At 43.3% G+C, this 26,164-nt stretch overlaps 1 protein-coding gene across 1 annotated transcript in view; it reads left to right on the top strand.

Moving 5' to 3' along the window:
- Window positions 1-26,164, top strand: part of LOC110598401 (retinal-specific phospholipid-transporting ATPase ABCA4) — a 134,908-nt gene that overhangs the window by 69,814 nt on the left and 38,930 nt on the right. The window contains 10 exon segments of the mRNA XM_078027772.1: window positions 3,004-3,069; window positions 5,581-5,670; window positions 7,406-7,580; window positions 9,367-9,498; window positions 10,436-10,575; window positions 11,101-11,238; window positions 12,920-13,113; window positions 14,523-14,607; window positions 21,156-21,361; window positions 21,728-21,776. Of these exon segments, the coding sequence (XP_077883898.1) occupies window positions 3,004-3,069; window positions 5,581-5,670; window positions 7,406-7,580; window positions 9,367-9,498; window positions 10,436-10,575; window positions 11,101-11,238; window positions 12,920-13,113; window positions 14,523-14,607; window positions 21,156-21,361; window positions 21,728-21,776 (1,275 nt within the window).

Raw genomic sequence — 26,164 nt, 5'->3', positions numbered from 1 at the left:
TTGTGTTCTCTAAATTGTATTCAGATAGAACTTTTCAGAATCTGGGTCAGATGGTGTCAGCCCTCTCTGTTCACATCCCTCCAGTGGCTTTTCTCTCATTTCAGAGTAAAACCCAATGTTCCAACTCTGACCTAGCCCACGCTTATTATTTGGCTCTAGTGATCTTTCTCATCTCCTGTCCTTGCCTTCTTCCTCATGTTTCTCTTCTCCAGATGCATTAGCCTCCCCATTGAATGGTCCCACCTTAAGTATACTTCTTCTGCAGGCCTTTGCACCTGCTCTTCTCAATGCCAGGAGATGTTTCTCTCTCTGTCCCTCATACCTGCAGGCTCATTTCCTCATTTTGTTCAGGTCTCTGTTCAGATGTCTCCTCATTACAAAGATCTTTCCAGACTAATGATATCTATCACTATATAAACAACATTCCTTCTGTGCCCACCTCCCCATATTCTACTTTGTTTTGGGAAACATTCATCACCACCTGATATGACATCTCTAGGTTATTTATTGACTCTCTGTACTTAGGAGAACTTAAGCCCATGAAAGCGGGCACCTGATCTGTTTTGTTCTCTGTGACAGCATCTGTGCCCAGAATAGTGCTTGATACTTTGTAGAAACCAAATAAATACCTGATCAATCTGTAGCATGAAAAATTAGCTCCTGAAACAAAATTGGTTATTTGCACAGTTTTGGAATCAATCAGATTTCCCTTCAAATTAGCATTTCCTAGGGATAGGTTCCTTGTGCTGTGGTGGCTGAGTTTAATTTTTGATGCTGTCACCAAGAGCAGGCAGGGGAGGGTGAGATGGGTTCTGGTCCCTGAGGAGGGACAAGCTCATGATTCTCAGATCATTGCAAAGCAGCCTTTGTTGGCAAAAATAAGTAGGCAGCGACCCTGAATGGGAGAAAGATGGCTAGGCTGAGTCCAGAGGCCTGGGTTTGGATACGTATTCATTTCCGAGGGCTGTCATAATAAAATGCAATAAATGGGTGGCTTAAGACAATAGAAATTGGCATCTCAGTGTTTTGAAGGCCACAAGTCCAAAATCAAAGCACAGCCATGTTCCCTCCAAACCCTGTAAGTAAAGGATCTTTCCTTGCCTGAAATGAGCTTCTGCAGGTTTTTCATACTCTGCCTCTTCTTGCTCAGAGATAGCATCACTCCAGTCTTCCATCTTCACATGTATGTCTGCCTTTACTTGGCTATCTTCTTATAAACCAGTCATATTAGATGGGGGCCCACCCTACTCCAGTGTGACCTCATTCAATTTAACTGAACACATCTGCAATAACTCATTTCCACATGACGTCACTTTCTGAGATATATGGGGTTGGAATTTGGTGTCTTTCTTTCAACACTGTGCTGACACCAAATGTGTTTTGTTTTGTTTTTTCCAGACACCAACCAATTCTCTGACACCAACCATTCAACCCAGTTCTAACAGTATCCAGAATTATCGAAGATGCCACAGGCTCAGTTCACAAGAGTTCCCTCAATCCAGACTTCAGGGGCAAAGGCAATACCAGGATAGCCACATTTTGCCACAGTGTCCTAATTTCAATGACAACTTTTATAGAGAATTAAACTCAGGAGCAGCCAATAGAAGAGATGCATAAGGCCACAGTGTGTGTATGTGTGTGGGGGGGTCCATGTCTTCTCTGTGCCCAACACACTCCCTGCACCAAAACGTGCTTGCCAACCTGGATGCTCTCCAAGTGCTAATCAAGAATTTTTATTTCAATCTCCAGAGCTCTTTCTCCCCACAAGTTGGAGGTTGGGGCTAAAAGTTTGTCTCTTCACAAATTTGTTCTTTCTGATGACCAGTTCCCATTCTGCCCCACCGTGAGTCACCTCATTAGCAATAACTCAGGTACATTGAGAAAAGGGTTCCATGAATAACAGAAGACACTCCTATCAGGGAATGTCAAGGATTTTAGGAGCGCTGTGCCCTGCACAGGAATTAGGGACTAAGACCAAGATATTGTGTACAATGCCACTGACCCCAACTTGTCTTTTTGGAGAGGGAGACAATTCAACCCATGAGGCCATGACCCAAACAAAGACCCTTGAACTTGCTCACTCTGTTTCTTATATCTCCTCTGCTGGTGGAAGAAGATTTACTTTGAAATTCTGCATAACTCAAGAGCTTGTTTTTAGCCAAGCTAAATAGTTTGTTTGGTCAACAACTATTTACTATGCAGCACCTTTGTGTGAGGTCCAGCAGGTTCTGGGAATTAAGGGGTGGCAAAGATAGACCCAGGCCTGCCCTGAGGAACTTACAGTCCAGTGTGCAGGGGGGGGGGCATGACCTACAACATCTATTTAAAAAGCAAGGACAGTGTTCTTACAAAACCAACATTTTGTAGGGAGCAAAAAGTTGCAACAAAAACTGGACTAGAAATTTGGGAGTCTTTTCCTTGAACCCCAGCTGGATCCAGTAGGACGAGGGCTTGAAACAGTGACGTTAGAACCAGATTGCCTGTGTTGGAATTCTTGCATTTCTGCTTAAAAACCTGTGACCTGGGGCGGATGGCTCAAACTCAGAGAGCCTCATTTTCTGTATCCAAAGAATAATATTACTACCTATGTTCTAGGGTTGTTTTGAGGATTAAATTATTTCACACACTGAAAGTGCTTATAGCAAGGCCTGATGCAGAGAAAGTATCCAACAAATGTTAGTGATTATCATCATTTCTGCTATGTGGTAACTGCTGATGTGACTCAATTCTTCAATAAAATGTTTTCTTGGAAAACTGATATCAGCCAAGACCATCACTATTAGTGTTGCTGGTAACACCCAAAGAACATGACCTTTTGCATTACAACATGTTAAAAGCAGTAATCTTTCTGGTAGCCTGTGGATAGCTATATAATGGCTTGTGAACTATAAATATCTGTAGTTGTAATTTGAGGTGGAGACAGATACATTCTAGATCTTATAGAACTGTGGTAGGGTGAGGTAGCAGTTCGCTTAGGTTTCTTACTTGCTTTTCTGTTTTCAGGGCACCATGGAACCCCACTTCCTTGGTATTTCTTTCTACAGGAGTCTTACTGGCTTGGTGGTGAAGGTGAGTTGTTTAAAAATTAAAACAAACAAAAAACCCCTCTTTTTAAATTTAATTTAATTTAATTATTATTATTATTATTATTATTATTATTATTTAGTTGTCAATGGGCTCTTGTTTTACTTAGTTATATGTGGTGATGAGAATCAAACCCCGTGCTTCACACATGCTAGGCAAGCGCTCCTACCACTGAGCTACACCCGCAGCCCAACAAAAAAAACTCTTAATGATTGACACTGGCTCCTTGGGCTAATGTGGGATGTGTGTGGCTTGTCAAAAATGAACCTTTTTGTCAAGGGTGAGATTCCTGCTAAGCCATCTCTACCACCCAGCACCTCCTAGCAACACAGCCTCTGGGAGCCCACCTTTGTATCACTGGGCCAGTGACTGAGAATTGGCAAACAAGTTCATTCCAGTGGATTAAATGCCCTTTTACAAGAAGGCCACACCACTTCAGGGTTCACATAACTTTTCCAACCTCTCAGCTTAAAGCAGAGATCTAGGGAATCATGGGGGGATCTCTGCATTTGTCCTTTGCTGCCTACCTTCTACTTTCTGATTCCTTTCCACATTTCCAAAATATAAATTAATTCATTCTTCCAAATTGAGAATAAATCAAAGGCAGAGGCAGAGCTGTCAATCTCCAAGGCAAACACTTCCAGGCTCTCCCAGTGCTGATCTTTCTTACACTTGGGGAATAAGGCTAAAAGGGCATTTGCTCATGATGGACCTGAGATAAAATTTAACTTTAATCCTGAATAAAACAGAAGCCTGGAGAAAGTTCTAGAAGTAGAGAAAAGCACAGCTTCTTTTGGAAGTTCTGAGAAGGCAGAGAAATTCTAGAGCTATGTGCTACAGTTTCCCTAGATCTGGGAACTTCTGGAAGCAAAGGAAATACTTTCCAATGTGTTTGTTGCTCACCTACCTGCCCTTCGCTTTATGGGGCCTAGACCAGGGTTATCCTTGAAGCACTAAGATCAATATTTGCTTTCTCTAGGGAATTAGTCTTGGGATTTTAAAAGGCCTAGGTAAGTTTTTTGGTGTTCTTTGTTTGTTTCTTTCTTTCCAATGGTCCAAACTTTGACAGCCTAGCACTTTTTCATTATATTGTTTTATGCATCTTGTCTATCTATTAACCTTTATATTTCTACTACAATAAAGTTATAATCCCATGATAAGGGGGAATTTTCAACACAGGAGTGTGTTCCTGGAATAGAGTGTCTGTAAATATCAGGACTTGGCTTTATTCCCCTCTTTCTTCAATCCCAAGAGATACTCTGCCTCTCAAGAAAAATATCTGAAGACAAATATGCTTCTTCAAAAGTGAATCACATACATTTTTGCTGACAGAAGTCAAATATTTTTTAGTTGTCTCATGGACTAGACTGACTTAGATCTCTAACACTGTCTAAAACCAGAAAATAACTAAGTTTCTCCACCTTATCCCTTCCTTTCACAACTGAAGAAATGGAGCCCAGGATACATCCGTATCTTGCACAAATCCCCACTGGTCACTGGGGAAAAAATCTGGAGCTTGAATAGTTCTCCTGGCAAGGACCCCACCCCAATGGCTCAACTATTCAGAAGGATGTTTCCCCTTGCTATTTTATTACGCATTAGTGCAGTCTGCCATCTAGTAAAGTGACCAAGGGAGTTGCAGGGAATAGATTGAAAAATCCTTCAGGAACCAGGGCTACATGTACTGAAGGGAGCACATCCCTGACCACCAGGCCCCTGCCTGCCCCTTCTCTGCACATTCTGCAAATCTACAGAGGGGTTGTGCCAGGGCACTGGTGGCTGCTGCATTTAGAAAACCGCTCATGCATCTGCACTTGAGTCCAGGGTCCTGAGGTGCTGGCAGCAGTGGCTTCCTCTTCTCCTGCTTCCTCTCAATTTGCCCAGCTTTTCTGCTTGTCTTCCCCTTCCAGGATGTCCTGACGTCCTTTGAGAACAAATGCCAAATTTACAAAATCTTGTCACCTCGACTGGACTTTTACCGGAGGTTCATCATGACATTGTCATGTTTTGGATTGTAATGAAAACAACCAGAGGTGGGCTAAAGAAATTTAACCCATTCCAAATTCAATCTTGGATTTGGTTTTTGTTTTTAAATCCATTTCTGGCACTGTAGGCCCTCCCTGGCACACTAAAAGGATGAGGGACGCAGGGTAGCAGTAGAGCACTTGCCTAGCATGCTTGGGGCCCCAGGTTCCATCCTCAGCACCACTGAAAAAGAAAAAGCAAGAGGATGAGGTGAAACTCTAATTCTGAAACTCCAATTCCAGAACACCCTGGGCTTGGCAGAGATTGCATGCTGAGGCTGGAGCTCTTTAGTAGGACAGACCAGGGGGCCTAGAGGGGCTGGTCTCACAGGGGCACTGGCTCAGCCTTCTAAGGGGACTGTTTTCCTGTGGTGGAAAACTCACTTGCTCCCCCTACATCTCCCCTCCTTTCCTGTTCCTGCTGATTCTCAGCTCTCACTGGGAGAGTAACACTGGCTTCTGGTTGGTGCAGGGTGTTCAACCAGAGAAGAGAAGGCCCTGGAAAAGACTGAACCCATAACAGAGGAAATGGAGGATCCAGACCACCCAGGAGGAAAGAATGGTAAAACCCTAATAAAGAGCAGAAGCAAGTGAAAGGCTGTGAACCCCTGTAAAAGCCAGAGCAAAACAGCTCAGGATGGGTGAAATGAAGCCCAGGAAACCAACTCCCTCTGTTGACCACTATTGAACCTCATGTCCAGGTGCACGTATGGGGAATGAATGGTTCAACCCAGACATTAACGCATATTTCCTGGAGAAAGCAAATCCCGAGTTTGTAGTGTGTTTGTGCCCTTGTTAGGCAGATCTCAAGTGAGTTGCATGAATATGCTGACTTCCGAGGATTTAGCAAGAACAATGACTTGGGTCACTAGAACTTAAAGCGGATATGAGCTATAAGGAAAGACAAAAATAAATTCTTCTATGTGCAGGGGAAAGAGTCTAGCAGAGCTGACTGCACTTCAGTCATGATTTACAAATCTAGAAGCCATTCATTCAAACCATCAAAAGCCTTTCCTGACAGTGGAAGTTACCTAATCTTTTATGGACTAAAGGGCCAGGTTCACAAGTCTGTGTCCCTGGCTCTGGCTACTCTATCTTCCCTCTGAATCAGTTCTGTATTTCTCCCAAGGAATTCCAACCCTAAGCATGAGCATTTCTCTGGGGATGTTACAGCTTAAAGAAGAACACAGCCTCTGACTTGGCCTGACATTGCTAGAGAAGATCCAGCCTCCACATACCCCAGATGCCATTTCACAAAGCTAAAGTCAGAAACCAGCAACTCCCCCCACAGAGCTGTTTTGCAGGCAACAGTGCCTCTGGAAGACCCTCATCCCAGAGTATATGACAAGGCTGAGACTGGGGGCTGGGGAGACTGGAGACTGGTTCCATCTTAGCTACAGGCCAGGAGGCACAGAGAGAAGAAGCAAGGGGTTTGGATTTTTTTTTTTTTTTTTTTTTTGCAGGGAGAAAATGCTTAGATCTACAATATTCAGACAACCAGTGAAGTGTGCTATATAGAGTTAAACACCCTGCACCAACCAAGAAGGATCAGGATGTGGGTAGGAACAAGGGCAAAGCATGAGAGTCTACATTGGAGAGGACAGAAAGGAGGACAAGGCTTGAGGGACAGTGCTGAGGAAGAATGGCCCATCCTGGAGTTCCAAGGAGCAAGAAGTCAGATGTGGTCAAAGTGGACTCAAAGACTCAAGCCAAGGTTGTCTGGGATAATGGTGCCTCCAGGAATGGACATGGAAGTCTGAAGGAAACCATTGTCTGGGGGAGAATATGAGGAGTCTGAGCTGCTACCAGAAATCCATGAGGAATCCCACAGACCACTGGAAACAAGGGTCTGGGACTGAAGACAGAGCTTAGGGCTAACTGTATGCATGGACAGTGGATGCTCTAGGGTGAACATGGGCTCTGGGTTCAAATCCCAGCTCTGCCACTTGTGAGCCCTGTGACCTTGATAGGACACTTTGATATCTGCCTTGGGTTTCCTCACCTATAGAAATGAGCCTAGTATTATCTACCAGGAGGAGCTTATAAGTATGAAATGAAGTAATTCATGGAAAGCACTTGAAACAGTGCCTGGCACAGAATGAGTGCTAAATAAATGTTCAATGCTATTATCTCATTGTTATTCTGCTTTTCCTTACAAAGGTCATAGCTGAAGCAAGGACAAGGTTGGGATAGGGCAGGGAAATTATAGGCAGAAGACAGTGGTCTGAAGAAAGAACCGTGAGGAGCGTGTATGTTAAGGCACTGGGTTTATATCATGTTTGTTTGTTTTCCTCAAGACTCCTTCTTTGAACGTGAGCTTCCAGGGCTGGTTCCTGGGGTATGTGTGAAGAATCTGGTAAAGATCTTTGAGCCTGGAACCCGACCAGCAGTGGACCGTCTAAACATCACCTTCTATGAGAACCAGATCACCGCCTTCCTAGGTCACAATGGAGCAGGGAAAACCACCACCTTGTGAGTTTTCTGTCAGAGGCCACACCACCCTGCCAGTTTTTGGCCTTTTTTTTTTTCCCCGTTAGCTGAAATCTACTCTTTCTCACTGAGTTTTACTGACAAAATTCACTTTATATTTCTGGTCCTGAGAATTTGTAAAGGATATTTCAATAGTTAAAGCTCACTCACATTTTGGTTTTAATTTGATCTTCCTAAGAAGCAACAAGAGGGAAACGGAGTTAGTTTAGTGCTTGTTTTGTGTGCCAGGGAACTGGACATTCTAAGAGTTTAGGGGACTTTCCTGAAGCCACTGAGCATAATGGTTACATGGTGACATGAGCCAGGCCCTCCTGCCACAAACCACCTCTTGCTTCTAGAGCCTTGAGTCGTCTTCCCCGTCCCCAGTCTCTCCAGCATCATTATCATCCATGAGAGTGATAGTGTCATGGCCCTCGCCATCCCGTGCTCCGGGTCTGTAGAGCAAGACTTAACTTTTAAGGTTCATTCCTCAATTATTAGGTAGGTTTCAACATCAGCATGGGGCCCCCAGTGAAAGCTGGTTCTGGATAAAGACAAAGGACACAGTCTCTACATGGACCTGGGCTAGCAGCCTGGCAACTGAAGGCCAAATCCAGGCAAGACACAGGGCTGTGCATGGACCTCGCACTTCTCTAAGGGGCCCAAGCGCCATCTACTGAGGAGAACACGCCAAGCTTTCCTATGCAGACCTCTCAGGACAACAGCCCATGTGATATGCAGTTTAAGTCCTTAGCTTCTTGCAAAGGCCCAGGAAGGAAGAGCAAGTGTACACCCTACACAGGAATGTGCTCTTGGGCTGTTCAGTGTGAATGGAATGTGGGGCTGGTGCCATTATATTTGGTTCTGTTTCCCTCTAGTGGTTGAACGACAGAGATTCCAGCTTCTAAGTGTAAATTCAGATAGCCTGAGATTTTATCAGAACTCAGGAACAGAGCTGGGTGTGGCAGCACTAAATCATCTGATTTCTTTTCTTATTAACTAATATGGCCAGAGAGCTGGACATTTCATTCAGGCGGAACCCCAGGACTTCTCCCAGGCAAACACATTACTTCATCAGCAGCAGAAATGCAGCTTCCCCTGGGGTTGAAACAATGTTTAGTAATAATGGTAATAATATTTCTGAGTTTTAGTTAATGCTGGTGCTGTGCTAAATGCATCAAATGTATTAACTCTAATGCACATACCGCCCCAGCACTTGGGGGCCATTATTTCCGGTTATTTACAAAAAACATACAACATTGCTATTGGACTTTGGTATAATGAATCAAGATGTGCCAGCTTCTCACCTCATTAAGGCCTTCCTGGTCTTGTAATGGTGACACCTTAGCTTGTCAATATCAGCACCTGCTTACCGAGAATGCAGAGCAGCAAGCCATGCATCGAAAACCTTTTGTTGAGCTCCTCTGGCACCAGGGACTGAGGGCTGAATTGGAGGTGGGGGAGCTCAAGGCCTGCAAGTAAATGTTCTGAGGCTGAGAATCCCGGAAGTCCACTAGTGCTTGCCGGGGAGCTCCAGGGGATAAGGGGAAGCAGAGGGCCACATTTGTCTTCCTTCTCTGCTCCTCTGCATTAGGGGCTTGATGTATACACTGGTGCTAGTGTCTATATGGGAAACTTTGGGCCCTGCTGCTAATGATGAACCTGAGTTTGATTCAGAGACATGAGCAGGAGTCACTGTGAGAGTCCTCACCCACACTGGTGGGGGGCTGCTCTCCCAATGCAAGTTCCTAATGACCATCTCTTCTACCTCTGTTCCTGCATTCTGCAGGTCCATCTTGACAGGTCTATTGCCGGTGACATCAGAAACTGTGCTCATTGCAGGAAAGGACATTGAAACCAGCCTGGATGCAGTCCGTCAGAGCCTCGGCATATGTCCACAGCACAACATCCTGTTCCACCAGTAAGAAAAACAGGGGTGAGATGCCTCCATCTCCCATCCTCACCCCACCCCAGCACATATGTTCTCTAGAGTCTCGCCCAGGGTGCCTGGTCTGGGCACATGTGGCGATGCTCTTAGCTGGTGTCCCCTTTGTTCAAGGTTCTTGTCTGGCTTGCACTGAGAATTGTCCCTCTGAACATGGGACTGTGCCTTTGGTGTTCAGAGTTGAGGTCTCTCCCCTCAGAAGAGTGACACTCTTTTCTTTATGACAGTGGCTGGGCCCCCTGCTCAGCCCTGAAGTATTTCCCATCGGGGACCAAAGAGAGGAGAACCTGGTTCCTTTTCCCCTAAACCAGGGCACTAAGGATTGACTTTCAGTTTCTTTTCTTTTCCTATTTTTTGCAATGAAAGTATATTTTATTTCTTATCTAAAAATCTATATATAGTCATGTGAAAGGAAGGGAGGGACAAAGAAAGAAAAGATAGCTAAACAAATCTAAGAAAATAAAAATTATCAGTAATTTCAGCACTCAGAGACAGCCACTGTTAACACCTTGGTGTATAATTTTTCAAAACTTTCTCTTATGCATGCATAGATATACATACATTCTTTGAAATTACAAAGAAGAATAAAACAATGCATGTAATTTTGTAACCTGACGTTTTAAAAAATGTGATTGCTTTCTCTTAAACTAATATATGAATATCCTTTAAAAATTAACTTGCAATGTTCTCATACTATGCCATTAAATGAGTGCACTATTAAGCCAAGCTCTCTAATAGATACTTAGGCCAGATCTGGTGTGTGTTTTGCATTTGTATCAGGAACAGTACCTCAATGAACTTGCAGCATCTTGATTGTCACATTTTTTTTGGTCATCTTGAATTATTTCTATAAAAAATAAGTTACTAGAAGTCAATTGCTGAGCCCATTGCTTTCCTTGTTCTGTCCTGGTAGCCTCACAGTGGCTGAGCACATCCTCTTCTATGCCCAGCTGAAAGGCAAGTCCTGGGAGGAGGCCCAGCTGGGGATGGAAGCCATGTTAGAGGATACAGGCCTCCACCACAAGAGGAATGAAGAAGCACAGGATCTTTCAGGTGCTTGGTGTTGGAAGGTGACATGGCCAAGGATGGCACATCCATTGCTTCTCGGTGCACCTAGGAGGCCAGGATTGGGGAAACTGGAGGAATTGGGGTGGGGATGAGGGTGGGGTGCTTGTAACAGGAAAGCACCTAAAAGTTGGAACACTCTGTGAAGCTACTCTGAGAATCTGAGAGCAGCTGCCCTTGGATCATTTGCCACATGGAATTCTGTCTTGCAGTCAGCCTGGGCTTTATTTATTCTGATGTTTATATGTTTGAACTAAAGTGTGAGAAGAGAAGTCTTCCAATGATCAGGTTCTTAGCAGTAAGGGTCTTTTTTGCATTTACAAGGCCTCCCCTCAACTCCAGTAGAGTTCTGAACTCTCTCTAGACCTCTCAGGAGACAGCATCAAACCCCTGCCAGATTTAAGGTGTCTCCATATGCTGGCACCAACCCTGTCCTTTTCTCTTCCTGGGCTTTTTCTCTTCTTTTTTTTCTCTTTATCCTCCCTGTAACCCTCCATCCTCCTGGGCCTCCAGGTGGCATGCAGAGGAAGCTGTCCGTTGCACTTGCCTTTGTGGGAGATGCCAAGGTGGTCATCCTGGATGAGCCCACCTCTGGGGTGGACCCCTACTCCAGACGCTCCATCTGGGACCTGCTCCTGAAGTATCGCTCGGGTAATACTCACTGCTCAGTGCCTGGTGCTCTCACTGGGGCTTTCCCTGTGGACCCTGCTCTCTCATCCCTGGTGTTTTGCAGCTGAGTATACTAACAGCCATAACCACACTCAGGTGGGCTTTATCTATGAATTGAAGTATGAGTTAAAACTTCCTGAGATTTTTAATAAATAAAAATGGAGTCACTTGTCACATTCCATGATGAAACACTCAGGGTCACTCCAAGTGAACTGGGCTGCATGAAATAATCACACTAGAGACAGAGATACCTTTTTCTTTGGGTCCTGTGACAGCTCCTCTGACCTTAGGGGTCCGTGAAAAGAGAGAAAGAGCACATGCTGAACCTTTTTATTGGGCAGAAGCCATTCAAATGAGGCAAGGGGTCAGGTTTCGGGAGGGGGGGGTGTTGAATCTAGCTTCATGATGTCTGCTGTCAGCAGATTGACATCTAGGAAGGCCACACCCAAAGGCAGAGCAAGAGAAGGGGACACACAAGGGGAGTTTCCATGGAACATTCTATCCCAAACAGAGCAAAGGGGTAGGATTACAAAAGAATATGTGAGTGTAGCTTAACCCCAGGGTTATGCCTACTCAGAAGACTGGACTTGCTATCTGAGGTGGGGGATGGGGGACAGAGTCATGGTACTACAGCGCCAGACTGCAGTGATCTTTCAGATCCCCGTGCTGCATCAGGACTGGAAGGTGTGGAACTCAATGTGGCTCCCCACAGTCACTAGTCATACTCAGCTTCCCAAAATATTCTAGAAACCTATCTCAACTTGTAGCCCTTCTGTCTGGAACATTGGGTGCAGCTCTAAATGAAATTCCCATCTAGAAAAGGAGACTTGTACAAACAAAAACAAGCTCCCTGGCTGTCAGGTGACCACTGGGGACCAGGTGTGAGGGCAATGTGCTATGTGTTGGGTGCTGCAGAGGGACATGTCTCAGAATGGGACCTGTTCATCCCTGTCCTGGCACCTTCCAAAGGGCTCAGATTCAGAAGAGACAGCAGGCAGGGCCCAGAGTGCCCATTAAGATGACAGCGTGGCTGGGCACAGTGGCACACACCTATAATCCCAGTGACTCAGGAGGCTGAGGCAGGAGGATCATGAGTTCAAAGCCAGCCTCAACAACTTAGTGAGGCCCTAAGCAACTCAGGGAGACACTGTCTAAATAAAATACAAAAATGGTCTGGGGATGTGGCTCAGGGATTAAGTGCCCTGGATTTGATCCTCTGTAAGGGGCGAGTTGGGGATGGGAGACAGTGTGTTTCAACTCTATGTGAACTTGAGATCTACCCTCCGTTTGCATTGTATTTCCCCAAGCCATTCTAAAATTCTTATTACTATTTTAATGACATCATCTCCAATTAGGAAAAGTGTGTTTGTATGTGTTCCTCACAAAGATTATCAGTGCAATGCTTAATGATCCAGAGAATGTACACATGGAACTTAGATGCTGACTGACAGTAATGAATGTGTCCCATGCCTGGTGATTTATTTGAATCAGGCCCTGTATCTGATGAAGAGATATGTATGTGACAATGCTTTATGGTATGCAGTTGCTCTCATTATTATTCTAATGTCCCGGAGGAATTAGCTCCTGTTTTTATCTGTTATCTCCCAATTTTCACCCTGGCCAAGGTCTGTCTGATGATTCCCCTGCCCTGACCCCGCTGCAGGCAGAACCATCATCATGTCCACTCACCACATGGACGAGGCAGACCTCCTTGGCGACTGTATTGCCATCATCTCCCAGGGAAGACTCTACTGCTGGGGCACGCCACTCTTCCTGAAGAATTGCTTTGGCAAGGGCTTCTACTTGACCTTGGTTCGCAAGATGAAAAATATCCAGAGCCAAAGAAGTGGCTGTGAGGTACATGTCTTCCTGGGAAGGAGCCCATCCTGGGTGAGAGGGAACACAGGGCGGGGGGCAGCCACTCCAGACATTTCTACCCACTGGAGCCCTAGCTGTCAGAACCAGCTTCTTTGTTTCTGAGACCATTTGCAGGAGATTTTGATAAATACGTCCTAAACCTTCTACAGAGATGTGTCTCCCAAAATGAAACAACTAGTTTTAAAAACCTGAAATGATTTCACACCAATATCCCAACCTGTGGATAGGTAGTAGGATGCAACATGGAAGCCTCTTATCCTGCAAAGTTGAACTGCTTGAAGAGCCGTTAGTTATGAGCTGGGGATGTGGCTCAGTGATACAGCACTTGACAAATATGTATAAGGCTGTTGGTTCAATCCCTAGGATTGCTCCCCACCCTGCAAAAGAGTAGTTGTTTAAAGCTTTCTTTTTTAGTCCCCCAAATTCACATTCTCTATTTGAGCGTGAATATAGTAATACATAAAGCTAATGAAAGGCCTCCTTGGGAACTGTAATCTAAAAATGATGAAGCAAGCTGGGCACAGTGGCACATGCCTGTAATCCCAGCAACTCAGGAGACTGAGGCAGGAGGATCACAAGTTCAAAGCCAGCCTCAGGAACTTACTTGATGAGGCCCTGAGCAACTTACTGAAACCCTGTCTCAAAATAAAAGCAAAAAAGGACTACAGATGTGGCTCAGTGGTTGAGCACTACTGGCTTCAATCCCTGATACCATAAATAAATAAATAGATTTGTGAAGGGAAAAAAAATGCATAACCTGCAGAGACCACTTAGCATGTTAGGAGACCTTGATTCAGAAATGGGCTGGGAAGTGTACAGACTGTATCATGGGCAAATTACTTAATTCCTTGTTGTTATTTTTCCCTACATGAAAAATGTAACTAATGATCTCTGCATCTGCTTCTTAGGGATGTAGTGGAGATATATGAGATAAGTTATTGTGAATGTGCTATGGGCTCCTTGAGAACAAACATTGCTCACATTCAAATTGTCACAAGCATTATGTTGTAGGATTATTTATGCCTGTGGTTAAAGTGTCTGGTTGCTGTGAATTTCCCATCTTGGGTAGATTTCCACAGACCAGTGAATGTCCATGGGGAGGGAGGAACAGAATGTGAGCAGAACCTACAGCTATCACTTGATTAATGATAAGCCAAAGAGATCCTTTGAGGTTCTGCTTCTCCCTGACTCACACACTCTCCAGGGTAAAATCAAGTGGCTACACCCTCAAAATGCTCCAATGAATTAGTAGATTAAACAGTGCAGGAAAAAAACGCAGTTGGTGGTGAGAAACAAACCAAGCAGGTGGTGACAGCTGTTGGCATCAGAGAGATGCTATTGTTGAAGTGCTGTGTACCTTGTCAGTCATTCCTGTCCATCCATTGTAGGGCACCTGCAGCTGTGCATCTAAGGATTTCTCTGTCAGGTGTCCAACCCGCATTGATGAGATAACTCCAGAGCAAGTCTTGGATGGTAAGGTCTGGGGAAGGCTGTGTATTTCCATTTTAGTCTAGTGATCATCACCCGGTGTTGCTGGGGGTGTCTTGTCATGATGTACTAGAATGGGAGCAAAGAGAACATTTGAACTTCTAGAGGGCTGGGAGGGGGCATGGAGGCAAGGTCATGTAATTGCTCATTTTTTAAAAAAATTTTAAGCTTCTTTCTCCTCTTCTCTTTCCCCATTCTCCATGGCATTTAAAAGTCATGCACCTAAAGGACCCTCTCCCTTTAATGAGGAATTCCATGTGTTCACTCTGTCTCCTTTCCCATATGCAGCCTCCATTCCTGGGGTCCTCCTACCCTGGCTCCAGGAAATATTCCTTCCTGTCTGGAGAGATCCTCTTGTAAAGGTGCACCCAGCGCCCTCTGGTGGAACCACACTGATGCACAGCTCTTACAGTGAACTTTCACTAAGAGATGGCCTGTGTGGATGGTCTGCATGATGCCCCACACTCCTGTTATACTCTACTCTCCCCTTAGCTTCCCAGTTTTCCAGAGATTCTCCCCTTAATGAGGGTGCATTAAAGCTCTCAGGGACTCTCCCTCCCTCACCCCCAGAGATTCAGTGGAGGCCATCACTGTATACACAATCCCTCACCTCCTAGGATCTGAGCTCCAGGATCCGGAGAACTTGGGACACTGTTTCCATTCTTCACTGATACTCACCTCCCATGCCTTCCTTGGGAAGTCTCTGCAAATGGAATATCACATACCCTAACATCCTAAGTAGAAGCAAAATTAAACTTAATGTACTGTCCCAGGTTAATGACTTACCCTATTTATCATATTTTTATGTTTTTTTCTAAACTTACAGAATTTACTAGGTAAAATCTGGTGAAACAAGAAACCAGATAAAGGCTGGGGTTGTAGCTCAATAGTAGAGCACTTGCCTAGCACATGTGAGGCACTGGGTTTGATCCTCAGCACTACATAAAAATAAATAAATAAAATAAAGGTATTATTTTCATCTACAACTAAAAATTATTTTAAAAAAAGAAAGCCAGACAATATATTTTTAAATAATTTTTAAATTTTTTTTACACAAATGAAACATAACTTTTCATTTCTCTGGTTGTACATGATGTAGAGTGACACCATTTGTGCATTCATACCCAACATAGGGGTAATAATGTCCATTTCACTCGGCCATCTGCCCCGACACATACTCTCCCTCCCCTCTCCTCTATCCCCTCCCTCCCATCTGCTTAATCCAAAGTTCCTTCCTTCTTCCCATGCCCCTTGCCCATTATTCCAGCATCCACTTATCAGAGAAAACATTTGGCCTTTGGTTTTTGGGGATTGGCTTACTTCACTTAGCAAGATATTCTCTAATTACATCCAGTTACCCAAATGCCATAATTTCATTCTTCTTTATGGCTGAGTAATATTTCATTGTGTATATATATATCATAGTTTCCTTTATTCATTTATCTATCGAAGGACATCCAGGCTGTTTCCAGCTTATTGTGAATTGAGCTGCTATAAACATTGAGATGGCTGCTTCTCTGTAGTGTGATGACTTAAGTCCTTTTGGTTATAAACGGAGGAGTGGGATAACTGGGTCAAATGGTGGTTCCATTCCAAGTTTTCTAAGGTATTTCCATACTACTTTCCAAAGTGGTTATATCATTTTGCAATCTCACCAGCAACGAACTATCGTACCTTTCCCCCCACATGCTCACCAGCACTTATTGTTGCTGGATTTTTTTGATAATTGTTGTCTGACTGGAGAGAGATGAAATCTTAGAGTAGTTTTGATTTGCATTTCTCTAATTGCTAGAGAGGTTGAACGATTTTCATAAATTTGTTGATCAATTGTATATCTTCTTCTGTGAAGTATTTGCTCACTTCCTTAGCCCACTTATTGATTGGGTTATTTGTGGTTTTGGTATTAAGTTTCTTGAGTTCTTCATATATCCTAGAGATTAATTCTCTATCTGATGCACATGTGGTAAAAATTTGCTCCCAGTCTGTAGGATTTCTCTTTACTGCATTAATTGTTTCTTTTGCTGAGAAGAAGCTTTTTAGTTTGAATCTATCTCATTTATTGATTCTTGATTTTACTTCTTACACTTTAGGAGTCTTCTTAAGGAAGTCAGGTCCTAGGCTGGCATGATGTACATTTGGGTATGCTTTTATTCTATTAGGTGCAGAGTCTTTTGCCTAATTCCTAGATCTTTGGTCTACTTTGAGTTGAGTTTTGTGCCTGGTGAGAGATAGGGGTTTAATTTCATTTTGCTGCATATGGATTTCCAGTTTTCCCAGCACCATTTGTTGAAGAGGCTATCTTTTCTCCAAGGTATGCTTTTGGCACCTTTGCCTAGTATGAGATAACTGTATTTCTTTGGGTTTATCTCTGTGTCCTCTATTCTGTACCATTTGTCTACATGTCTGTTTTGGTGCCAATAACATGCTTTTTTTCTTTTAACCATAGCTCTGGTAAGGTTTGTTAAGGTCTGGTATTGTGATGCGTCCTACTTCACTCTTCTTGCTCAGAAATTGCTTTGGCTATTCTGGGTCTCTTACTTTTTCAGATGAATTTCACAATTGCTTTTTCTTTTTCCATGAGGAATGACATTGGAATTTTTATTGGAATTGCATTAAATCTGAATAACCCTTTTGGTAATATGGTCATTTTGACAATATGAATTCTGCCTATCAAAGAGCAAGAGAGATCTTTCCATCTTCTAAGGTCCTCTTCAATTTCTTTCTTTAGTGTTCTGTAGTTTTCATTGTAGAGGTTATTCACCTGTTTTGTGAGATTGGTTTCCAAATATTTAACTTTTTTTTTTTGGCTATTGTAATTGGGGTAGATTTCCTAATTTCTCTTTCAGAAGGTTTTATTGATGTATAGAAATGCCTTTGATTTATGGGTGTTGATTTTATATCCTGTTACTCTGCTGAATTCAATTATTAGTTCTAAAACTTTTCTGGTGGAATTTTTTTCAATCCTCTACACATAGAATCATGTCGTCAGCAAATAGTGAGAGTTTGAGTTCTTCTTTTTCTATCTGTAGCCTTTTAATTTCTTTTGTTTGTCTAATTGCTTTGGCTAGAGTTTCCAGGACTGTGTTGAATAGAAGTGGTGAAAGAGAGCATTCCTATCTTGTTCCAGTTTTTAGGGGGAATGCTTTCAATTTTTCTCCATTTAGAATGATGTTGACATTGGGCTTAGCATAGATAGCTTTCACAATGTTGAGGTATGTTTCTATTATTCCCAGTTTTCTAGTATTTTGAACATGAAGGGGTGCTGGATTTTGTCGAATGCTTTTTCTGCATCTATTGAGATGATCATGTGAGTCTTATCTTTAAGTCTACTGATGTGATGAATTACATTTAATGATTTTCGTATGTTGAACCAACCTTGCATCACTGGGATGAACCCCACTTGATTGTGCTGCATTCTCTTTTTAATGTTTTTGTATTTGATTTGCCAGAATTTGATTGAGAATTTTTGCATCTATGTTCATTAGAGATATTGGTCTGAAGTTTTCTTTCTTTGATGTGTCTTTACCTGGTTTTGGAATCAGGGTTAACTGGCCTCATAGAATGAGTTTGGAAGGGTTCTCTCATTTTCTATTTCATGGAATAATTTGGGGAGTATTGGTATTAGTTCTCTTTGAAGCTCTTGTAGAACTCAGCTGTTATTCTGGTCCTGGGCTTTTCTTTGTTGGTAGACTTTTGATGGCATCTTCTATTTCATTGCTTGAAATTACTCTGTTTAAATTGTGTATATTGGGGCTGGGATTGTGGCTCAGCAGTACTCGCCTAGCATGTGTGAGGCCCTGGTTTCAATCTTCAGCACCACATAAAAATAGATTAATAAATAAAGATATTGTGTCCAACTACAGCTAAAAAATTTTTTAAAAATAAATAAAAAATAAATTGTGTATATCCTCCTGATTCAGTTTGAGTAGATCATATGACTCTAGAAATCTATTGATGTCTTCAAGATTTTCTATTTATTGGAGTATAGATTTTCAAAAAAGTTTCTAATTAGCTTCTGTATTTCAATTGTGTCCATTGTGATATTTCCTTTTTCATCATGAATTTTAGTAATTTGAGTTTTCTCTCTCCTTCTCTTCATTGATTTTCTTAATTTTTTTGAAGGACCAACTTTTTGTTTTTGTCAATTTTTAAAATTGTTTCTTTTGTTTCAATGTCATTGATTTCAGCTCTGATTTTAATTATTTCTTCTCTTCTATTACTTTTGGTGTTGATTTGTTCTTCCTTTTCTAGGGCTTTAAGGTATAATGTTAGATCATTTATTTGTTGACTTTTTCTTCTTTTAAGGAATGAACTCCATGCAATGAACTTTCCTCTTAGTACTGCTTTCATAGTGTCCCAGAGATTTTGATATGTTTTGTCTATGTTCTCATTTACCTCTAAGAATTTTTTAATATCTACTCTGACATCTTCTGCTATCCATTGTTTATTCAATAGCATGTTATTTAGTCTCCAGGTGTTGGAGTAGCTTCTATTATTTATTTTATCATTGATTTATAATTTCATTCCATTATGATTTGATAGAATGCAGTAGTATCTCTATTTTTTTTTTGTACTTGTTGGGAGAGGCTTTGTAAGCCAGACAATACTTATGTACTATGCTTATAACTTGAGGGGAAATACCGGGAGTTCCATCGCTGTTATTCACTCCCCACCCTTTGCACCGACAGAGCCAGGGATGAACAGAAAACATCTGTTCAGGGTGACGTTTCTGTGCCTGTGCCTCACCTGCCTTGCTGTAGGTCTCCCACCTTTCTGAAGCTTCCTTCTCGGAATCCTGGTGAAGAATTTGATTTTTAAAAAAATTAATATTAACATTTTTAGTTACTGTGGCCCACCAAAACCAAGTTGGACACTGCCTGTTTGTCTGGGATGATGTGTTCAATTGTTACTTTATTTCCCAGTAAAGGCTTTCTTTGACTAGGATAGAGATGCAGCGAATAGTGGGAAGTGTGTAAGAAGTTGTACCCAAAATAAGAAAAGGGAGATCCTTTTAATCCCCAGCTAGCTCTTGGATGGCTTCCCATCCCCACACCCACACATCTCTCTCTGTTACACACACACACACACACACACACACACACGTACACACACACACACTCATGGACCTCCCTGCTAGAGCTGAGAACACTGCTGGCTGGCAAGGCTCCCTCTGAAAGGCTGGCACACATTTAAGACATGGTTCCTGGGAATCCAGTGACTTCAGGTTCCATTTCCTTCCTTAGAGAACAATGAACGTGACCCCACAGAGCCACTAGGGCAAAGCAGCTTCCTCCTGTAAAGAACTTCCCAGCCTCTATCTGAAATCACCCCAGAACCAAAGATGACCAAGTCTGATTTGCAAGTTTGACGTAAAAAGAGCCTTCCAATCCAGCTAGGCAGGAATATTTTGGTTGAAAGCCATGAAATTCCTCATATGAGTCTCTTTAAAACAAAGAAAAGAATCCTCTAGTGACCCTGAATCTCTAAGAAAACTGCTTTCTGAAGAGTCACGTTCTGAGTTGCCAGAATCCCTTTTCCTTTGACCTGCCTATCAATGTGCTGGGGAACTGTCTCTTCAGGTGCATGCTTTGAAGTTACTTAAATTTAGTTTTTAATTTTAAAGTAGCACATGCTTGTGCAAAAAAAAAAAATCAATTCCAACTGTACAAGGGGATCAAGTAAATTCTCAATGACATTTTCCCACAGTCCCTGCTACACATTGCACATCCCACTCCACCCCAGCCTCTTTCCGTGGCTTCTCAGCTTCCTGAAATTCCTGAGAGCTGGGTGTTAAGTTTTGTTTTGTTTGAAGAGGCCTGTGCAGTCCCAAGTGAAATGATGCAGCCCTCCAAGGAGTTAGGTCAGGCAGGGGGGTGTAATTTAGGAAGGGGGCTTCTCACTCATCTTGGTCACCTGTTCTAGGCATGCATCTTGGATAAGTCCCCTATAGCTAGCTTCTGTCCTACCAGGAAAATGGAAGCAACTCTGACTTAACTCTTACATTTTCAGTGAAATGGAATGAGCAAAGAGCTTTCTTCCCTGAGATGATGTCCTGATCACTATAGCAGCTAACAGTCACCTGGTGGAGTGGTGGTGGGGATGCCACGCCAAGTACTTTTATATGTGTTATCTCACCCAGTCCTCACGACAAAGTGGATACTGTTATTTCTCCCTTTTCACAGATGATAAAATTAGGATAGGACCTCTCCAATATAACACAGCTTGAGGTGACAGAACATTTGATAGAACAAAGGAGGAACTGGCACAGGGACATTGCATGACCTCCCAGAGGCTTCATGGCTAGTCAGTGGGGAGCATGCTCACTTCCAGCTCTTTTCTCCTCTCAGAGGTCACTGCAGGCCAACTAGCTCAAAACAGACTTGATGAGTGTCAGTCTTCTGAAAGAGTCACTACTGAGTCACCAAATGCCCCTTTCTCAAATGGGAGGTGGAAGAAAATGGAATACCTCACAATCTCACAGTCTTCTGGGTTCTGGAGAATAGAGCTGACCTCAATCTTTTTTCTTGTGCTAGGGGATGTGAACGAGCTGATGGATGTGGTTTGCCACCATGTTCCAGAGGCAAAGCTGGTGGAATGCATTGGTCAGGAACTCATCTTCCTACTTCCAAATAAGAATTTCAAGCAGAGAGCATACGCCAGCCTTTTCAGGGAGCTGGAGGAGACGCTGGCTGACCTGGGGCTCAGCAGTTTCAGCATTTCTGACACTCCCCTGGAAGAGGTAACACAGATATTCCAGCTGGCTTCTGTCAGGTGCCAGAAGAGGCAGTTCCCTGTGAAAGTCTAACACTAAAGTGAAGTTTTATAGAAGCAAAAAGGCATAATTCTCCACCCAAGCATGGCAACTATCCTCATTTTTGGCTTACTTCCTCCTGCTCTGCTTCTGAACTCATGCATACATATTTTACATAGCTGTGGTCACTGTATGATTGCATTTTGGCATTTATAGGAGAGTATGTTCTTAGATCAAGACCATAACACATTTTCTTCCCATGATGAAGCAATACCCTGCAAAATGGAGCCTGGTTAGATTTTTCTGAGAGTGGAAATACTTAAACCAAGTTCTCTCTCTTTTATTCCTTGACAGATGTGTTTGAAGGTCACAGAAAATTCTGATTCAGGACCTCTGTTTGCTGGTATGGTATTGGGGTATGTGGCTTGCTACCTGCTTCTCTCACTCCCAGAGTCTGTCTTGAAAGTCTAAAGGAAAAGTCACAAAACAGCCACACACACAAATTCTCCTCCATAGTGTTTGACCCCCAAATAACAGGCATTTTGTATTCTTGGTGCCTTGGGATAACAAAGGAATGAGGGACTGAATTAGGCCTGGGTAGGAACATTTCAGATGAATCAGGGTTCTCATGGAGGTCAGATTGGTAACTTTCTCTCCAAACTTATCCTACATCCTTAGCCTCTTGTTCTGCCATGTGACCATTCTCATCTCTCATCTCCACCAGGTCTCTGATCCATTCTTGTTGCTTGAGTGACAGCTAGCAAAGTCCTTTGAGATAATGGTGACTGTTAATATAACCCAGATGCCAGCTAGATTCCTCTGGTTCCTGAGAGATAAAGACAAAATCACTGCAAGCCCTCAGTTGGTGGCATATGGACTTTGAAAATGTGGGGACCAGAATTCCTGTGAATTCTGGGTTACCCTTCCACATGTGTAAGGCTGGAATCCTTCCATGATTTTTAACCAAACCCCGAGATCACAAGAGGCATCGTGGGTGGAGTAGGCTCCACTGCAGAGGAGGAAGATGGGGAGATGGAAGTGCAGGAGAGGTGACTCGTCTGCCCCAACACAAGCCACCTGTGATAGAACAAGAAGCATCCACCTGGGCTTTTAGAGCTCTCTTGCTAGGCCCCCTCTCCTGTTCACAGGCAAAGATGGGAAGCAATTCTCCTTTGCTGCCTTGGGCTCCTGAGACTACCTGTGCCACTGCTTATCTCCTCCTACCCAGAGTGGCACATCATGGCGTTTTCCCACGCAGAGTTTTCACCCTGTAGGAGTTCTGGTACCAGCTTGTATGTTAATGGGATTTTCATTTTGCTTCTAAGTGATTCCAAGTTTTTATTAGTTTTGCCTTGAACTACCAGTAGTGAAACATACCAGGCTATATGAGCTCCAGCACACCCAAGTGGGTCAATCAGACCCCAAAGAGATGGTCATCATGACACTGTGTATGGGGAGGGGCTGTCCTCTGGGAAGGGTAGGAGCAGCTCACCACAGGGACCAGGCTTTCTCTGTGCCTTGTGGGTACAGAAATTGATACAGTTTACCCAAAGCCAAAGATTTAGATTAACCAAGATCAGAATGCAAATATGCTAATCTATGTTAACAGTTGTGCTAAATTGAAAAGTTAGGGCCCTTTATCTATACAGAATAGTCCTCTTTAATAATTATTCTCCTGTTAGAAGAAGAAATTAGACCTGAAGACTGTTTTGGTCAGTAGGGACATAGAATAGGTTATTTCAAAGAGATAGTCAAGGGTAGAAGTTTATCCTTGGAGTAAAGCAGGCCAAACATCAAACTTGAGCTCCATAATTTACTAACTGAGTAGTTTTGGGTAAGCACTTAGCCTCTTTGTACCTAACTTTCCCCATCTGCAAAATGGGATAATACTAGCACCTATCCTTTGGAGTAGTAGAGAGAATTAAATGAGATAATGCATGGTAAGTCTTAGCACCACATGTGATCTCTAATCAAGATAGCGACACTCTCATGTCAGCATCTACAAGTCACCTCCTACCTCAGACTCTTGTCACTCTTTATACTTGACAAGCACCTAATATCCACTGTGTTATTTGATAATCATCACAATCACATGAGGCAGGTAGGGCAGGGAAGCTGAGCTCACAGAGATTGGGTGACCTTCCTAGAGCCACTCAGATGAAAAGGGAACATGCCAGCATGCATCACTCCTGTTTGGTTCCTAGTGAGAAGGCCCAGCAGGCTGCCCAGAGCTCCAGCACCTGCTCAACACTGGTCTGTGGCTAGTCCTCCAGCACGTGCAGGCGCTGCTGATCAAGCGGTTCCACCATGCCACTCGCAGCCGAAAGGACTTCCTGGCCCAGGTATTCCCAAGGGCTTTGGCTGTACTCACTCTGCCCAGATCCCAAGAGGCCTGTGGGTACAAATACAGCCCGCAGCACCCTCTTTACATGCTGCCTACTTCACTTTCTCCTTGCCAAACCTTTCTTTTGATTCAGAGCCATAAAAGCCTTCTTTATGAGAACTCAACCTCCCTCAACAAAGAAAATAAAATAGCAGTGAATATGCTAATATTGCTCTTCTTTATTACAGAGAAAGGCAAAGTCATGTTTTCACTCCTTTTTACAGTGACACTATGTATGTGCAGGTCATTCTCCTCGTTTTTCTTTTCCTGTTTTTCATTCAGAAAAAGAAATTCTGCTTCAAAGAATGGGGAGTCATGTGATTTGCTCTTTGAGTTGACCTTTAGCCTCTGGTTGAGCATTGCCTATATTCAGATTCTTTGATGGCCACAAGAACATTCTGTTTTCTTTTGCATATCCTGTCTTTGTACACCTTGCCTGTTCCCCCAGAATCCCATCTTCCATCAGGATCTGACCATGAGGCTGTGTTTATATCTCTCTACCACAGCCGTGTGTCCATGTGTATTCTCCCACAGATGGTGCTCCTAGCCACTTTTGTGTTCTTGGCTCTGGTGCTTTCCATAATTGTGCCTCCTTTTGGTGAATACCCTGCCTTGACCCTCCACCCCTGGATATATGGGCAGCAGTACACCTTCTTCAGGTGTGCAGACTTGTCCCCAGAGGTAACTATTATCTTCCATGATGCAGGACTCCTGGGCCATATACTTTTTGACTTTGACTTCCCCACTTCCTTGGGACCTTACCCATGTGGCAGGGGTCCATGGGTTGCCCTCAGAAGAGACCTTGGACAGCTCCTCTCATGGTTTGTCAAAAATAACCAATCCTCAAAGAGGCAGAGTGGTACAGTGGCGGAGCAAAGGCATGACGGTGAGGGAGGCCTGGGTTCATTACATGGCCTTTCAGAGCCTTCATTTCCTCACCTAGAAATGCAGGAAAACTGCACTTATTTTGCAGTATTATTATGAAGATTCAATGAAATAAATGTGGATAAAGAATTACTTAGAATTAGGTTTAGCTCAAGTGATGACAAGCCCAAACGAACAGTGGGTGAAACCAAAGTCACAACTCTTGCCTGTCCCATGTGCACATTCATGTGGGTGGCCCATGATGTTCTGCTGCTCATCTATGCCAAGTAGGCCACCATAATCCTGGAAAAAATAGCACAGTCTACTTTCCAGGTAGCAGAATAGGAGAAAGGATAAAGAAAAAGAGGGCAAAATGGGCAAATGTATACAAGGAAAACTTCCAGAAGCTACCACATAGCATCTCCATTTACATGTCACTGGGAAGAACCCAGCAGCCAGGGAGACTGGGGCTAGAGTCTTTGTTCTGGATGGTTCATTCCCAGTGAGAAAGGAAGGAGCACTCCCACCTCGGGACCCAGCAGCAGTAGTGAAAGAATGTCAGAGAAGGAAGGGTCCTGACATGGGAGTGCTCTTCCCTAACTTCTAGTGTACATGGAGATAAAGTAGGAGTATTTTATTTGAAATACTTTTTAGAAAACAATAATTATCATAAACCATCCCATGCATCAGCAATTGTTCGAACCTGGATTCCACCAGAGAAGCTCGGCATTTCCCCTGGATGCCATCACCAGCAGAGAAGCAGCCAGTAGAGTGGCAAGAGCCAGGACTATAGTCAGACAGATGTGGGTTCCTATCCTAGGCCAACCACCTACACATTCTGCAACCCAGTGCATATTAGCCCACCTTCTGAACCTTGGTTTCTCTGTCTGTAAATTAAGAATTCCTCTTTCATAATAGTGTCAGGGTTAAGTGAGATCATGTATGTAGAGCACTTAACATGGTGCCTGGCACTCAGCAAGCATTCAGGTGCTAGTTCTCCATCAGAGAGTGGAAAGTGAAGAAAGTGAACCAAGGAGGGAAAGTCAAATGGGAAAGGCAAGGGGGAGATGAAAGTGAAGAAAAAAATGAAAGAATGGTGCATAATGATGGTGGTTTAATGCCTTCCAAACCCCCACTTGCTCACCCTAGGTCACACCCTGGATAGAATGAATGCTGTTGCCCAAGGCTCGTGACCAGCCTACCAAGTTGGTTAGCACAATAAACTCTATACTATGCATTCCTGAATATGAAGTATTATTGCCACCTGGAGGCCAAGCTTGTGAATTTTTGAATTCTCCAAAAACTTCAGATTAACTAACCACCTTCTAATCCTAGGTGTATTTTCAAAGTCATTTGTAAATTATAAGGCACTATTCCAATTCTTTCTTTTTTGTCACAAATTTATTGTGTGACAGCTGTGTGCCAGAGACTACTCTGAAAACTGGCGACATAATAGCCAACAAGTCAGAGGAAGCCCCTGTTTTCCATGAAGTGATTTCATACCAAGGAAAACAGAAAAAGTAAATAGTCCATCAGAAAGGAAG

Source organism: Ictidomys tridecemlineatus, chromosome 11, assembly GCF_052094955.1.
Source record: "Ictidomys tridecemlineatus isolate mIctTri1 chromosome 11, mIctTri1.hap1, whole genome shotgun sequence".
Classification (NCBI taxonomy): Eukaryota; Metazoa; Chordata; class Mammalia; order Rodentia; family Sciuridae; genus Ictidomys; species Ictidomys tridecemlineatus.
This window is presented reverse-complemented; position numbering and strand designations above follow the sequence as displayed.